The sequence below is a fragment of the Eurypyga helias genome, unplaced genomic scaffold (genome assembly GCF_000690775.1).
Source record: "Eurypyga helias isolate BGI_N326 unplaced genomic scaffold, ASM69077v1 scaffold7581, whole genome shotgun sequence".
Lineage (NCBI taxonomy): Eukaryota > Metazoa > Chordata > Aves > Eurypygiformes > Eurypygidae > Eurypyga > Eurypyga helias.
The window spans coordinates 6,439-10,476 of record NW_010230111.1 but is presented as its reverse complement, the minus strand read 5'-3'; the positions used below and the strand labels follow the sequence as shown (position 1 = coordinate 10,476).

The following is a 4,038-nucleotide window of genomic DNA, read 5'->3' as shown; positions in this document are numbered from 1 at the left end:
AAGGAGCCAAGGCCAATTCACCCTCTACAGATTTGCAGGAGGGACTGGGTGTTTCATAGCTCTTCTGCACTGAGCAGGGTTCAAGAGTGAGGGGCATCCATCTACACCTTTACTTCGACACAAAAATAAAAACCAGAGCTACGTACTCCCTACTGTCACCCAACGGGTAAGCCCAGCCCTACAGCCAATCTCTTGTGGTCCCATAGGAGCTACAGCCAACACGCTCCGGGGGCGGATGCGGAAAGCTTATGGGTTCTTCCTATATTCCTCAGACACCTTTTCCATAACTGTCAGATGAAGAGCAGAGCTGCAGTAGAACATACCCAACCTGTGCCTGCTCATACGTGTACAAGAGCCAGGAACTGAGCAACCGAGTCTTTAAAAATAATAAAACTCACCCCTTACTCAAATAACAAAACTTCACACCTCCTCTGAGGAGTTTATGGCTTAAAATGCTGCCTCACTTTTGGTTTCATGAATGAACAAAGCTGCAGTTTTCCAGAAAGCAAGGACAGACATGCACCTCTACTAGCAGATTTAGCACTTCTGACCAAGTAAGACACCAACTTCTTAAAAATGTCTCATGCACTGGCTGTTTTTTTGTTTTGCCTTTTTTTGTTTGTTTGGGTTTTTTTGTGGATTTGTTTTTGTTTTGTTTTTTTAAATGCGAGCTTGGATACATTATTTCTTTTTAGAACTTGTACGGGAACCAGAATGGGAAGATCCAGATGATGATCTGCGGCGTCTGCAAGATACAAATGGAGAAAGCATGCAAAGAAATAAGTTGAAATTAATTTTAGCATCCACTTTGAGCAGTCTGTATCCTACAATAGCTGGAAGCCAAGTATATCTGATAGGGGCCTTACAAGGATATAGAAATAGCTTTAAACCACTTTAAGCTCATGAACTTAATACTAAAAATATAAGTTTAATACTGAAAATAGAATACAATCTCTAAATGCAAGATTTACTTATGAAAATAAATCAATAATGCACACGTTAATGCTTCCACACACTGAAAGAATGGTGACCCAGGTCTTTCTATGGAACATGCTAGCAGGAGGAAGTTTCAGGGTGGGTGGGGGGAGCAATTACAGAGGTTTTAATAGGAAGTAAGAGTAGGGGAAGTGAGAAAACTATCAGAATAACTGATCAGAATCAATTCCTTCCCAGTGAATCTCAGTCCTTCAGAAAAAAAAAAAAAAATCACACATTTAAATACACCCATTCTTATTCTACATAAACCCAAACCTTTCGGGTGACCGTGATCTCGATCGTCTTTTTTTGCGATCACCAGATGAAGAAGATCTAGAACGACTTCGCTTCTTGCTTCTCTCGGGGGAAGATGATGAACGAGAGCTCGAGTAAGATCTTTTTCTCGGGGTGGAAGAACCCCTGTAGGACCTGGAGCTGGATCTTTATTGATTAAGAAATAAATCAGATTTAATTCTGGTATCATATAGAGAGAACAAAGAAAGAACAGACAGTTTTCATGAACACTCACTACCCTATTCACATCAGTGTTTGGTCAAATAAACTAGTGGATGCTTTAATACTTACTCCTGAGTTATCTGCCAATAAGGACTCCTACTGCTGCAGCATTTTTCTTAGTTAAGTTTGGCTAAATAGCATTTCTTGGTACACAGACCACCAACAGTTTGGACACCCCCCTCCAGCACTTGCCAGAACGACGCATTCTGACAAGGCAGCGATGGGAGACTGGGACGGGAAGGAGCCCGTGAAAGGACCTTCCTCAGCAGTTCAATTCACAGGGTAAAACAGCTTGAAAACCACAGATGTAATGCTGATTTAACAGTGTTTTGATTCACTATTATTTCATGTTGGAAATTTCCTATGTAATGTTCACCTTCCTAAAATAGGCAAAACCCTCAGAAGGTGTATTTACAAATCTCCAAATAAATTTGGATAGAGAGTAAGACCTTCCACAACCAAAATATTTAAAAAAGCTCTTAGAATACAGTCATTTTGGCATTAAAAATAAAGAACCCGCTTCACGTACAAGCACTTAAAAATAACTTTAGTATCTAAAAAACCCAAGGGAAAAAAAACCCCGACAAACCATTTGTGGAAAAAGTAATGAAGCCAGAAAGTCCCAAACTGTAATTCCAAAATTATATGGACACCCTTATCAGTTTTTTTCAGTAAGCTGGAGAAAACATTTAAACCAACCCCAACACTATGCTGTGGGGAAAATATTTTCAGGGTTCTCGCTGTAACAAGGCAGCCCTATTTCACCCAAGCTAACACACCCAGGACATTCGGCGGATGCTGCGCGGAGCCGAGGAGTCACCCCGGCGTCTGCTGGGGGCACTGACACCCTTGCTCTCTTCCTGTAAGCACAGACTCCTCCCCGCGCTGACCCTCATGTGACAAACCACAGCACGTTCCTGCCACCAACCGGCAGTGGCACCACGCGTGATCATTCTTCCCAACTCCAACTTCCTTAGTCATGGTTTTAAGACTGCATGCACAGAGACGGGACAGCTCTTGACTCCATCGCAAAGGGAAAGCCCTGCCAACGGGACGCCCAAGGATCTTGTACGCTTCGGTGCCTCCTCCCCACGCAGTTCAGCAACTGCTACGCAGACGCCAGCTAGCTCAAACCCCTCTCAGCTTCTCGCAGGACTTACTATCAGCATTTCTACACATCCCCCCATTCATAAAGATAACGGCAGCACTATCTAGTGGAAGATGGATGCGTTAAACGAGTTATCACTCGAACACAAACCCCCAAGTAGCGCGTATTTTCTAATGTTCTTCCACATCAAGCAGCCAAAGTGGTAACAGCAAAAATGACTGAAGCAAGAAAACGTGCATTCAAATTCTTCTTCCTTCCAAGTGACCATCTGTGGCGTCCGGTCGTCTAGCTGAGACCAGACTTAAACTCTTCAACCAAAACCTCACATTCCCAAGAAACACATCTGGAGTGGTAACAACCTGATGCAGAGACCCTGGGAATTCTGACTTCCAAGATCAAAATGAGAGAATGTTTTTTTTTGACCGGCATAACTTTACGATGAAATCAACAAGCGGTTGGTTCTTCTGCCCTTTTTTCTCTCTGCAAGGAGAGAGTGCTACCTCATTCACCTTGATTTCGACCCACGAGATCTAGAGTGTTCTCTCGAGCTGGAACGAGATCTTGATCTGGAACTGGAAGAACTTCTTGAATGCGACCTGAAACAACATGGAAGATTTTTTTTCCAGTGCCTGACTTGCATTTAGCAGAGTAACTGCTGCTGCTAGCAGCAGTGACAACGAGGCATCAATACAATCTGGCTGAGAGTGGCTAAAGAACAGTTTCCTCCTACTCCCCCCGTATCACCACAGCACATTTCAAACCAGACACTTTAACGTAGTAAGATGGTGCATTAAAAAAAAAAAAGGCATGAAGACAGCTTTTTATTACATTTCCTAAAACAAAGAACAAAACCAGGATTGCAGTTCTTTAGCAGAATGAAACAACTGCAACCCTATTAACTACTTCAGCAAATCAATGCCTTAACTTTTCATTTGTGCCTTAACTTGAAAACCATCAGTTTCTTTGAAAAGTGCGTGGGTTAGAGCATTAGGAGTAGCTAGCTCAAACTTCCCCCAAGTCCGTTCTCACAAGCATTGTAATGCATTAAAAATTCAGCAGCAGTTCGTTCTCGGCTGAAATAGGGCCATACCTACCACCAGCCAAAATGATTTTCAAACTTTTCACGTTGATGGGTTTTCTTTAAAGCACAAACCACAAAAAGATACCTAAAAACTGCAGCAGACTTGCAGTAACCATTGTGAAAAGAAGGCATTGCAATCAAATCCTAATAATCTTTTCAGGAAAAATAGATTATACATGCTGTCAATCTCCCAGTTTATATTGTTGCCATGTCTTTTTCATTTTACTGTGCAAAACAAAGGTAGTGTTGAACACATGCTAACTAGAAAACATATTTCAACCTTTATAAAAACACAAGGGATTATCCACAAATGGCAACTGGTATTTCCAATGAATTATCTGTAGCTGAAGCAAAGAGT

The 4,038-nt window shown here is 42.0% G+C and overlaps 1 protein-coding gene across 1 annotated transcript in view; it reads right to left on the bottom strand.

The window, feature by feature from the left end:
* Positions 1-638: 638 nt before the first annotated feature.
* The window catches only part of ZRANB2 (zinc finger, RAN-binding domain containing 2), a gene marked incomplete at its 5' end in the record, with an annotated part of 9,610 nt that continues 6,210 nt past the window's right edge, over positions 639-4,038 (bottom strand). The window contains 3 exons of the mRNA XM_010160625.1: positions 639-745; positions 1,252-1,416; positions 3,109-3,195. Coding sequence (XP_010158927.1) covers positions 682-745; positions 1,252-1,416; positions 3,109-3,195 — 316 coding nt within the window. The remainder of the gene's footprint in view (positions 746-1,251; positions 1,417-3,108; positions 3,196-4,038) is intronic.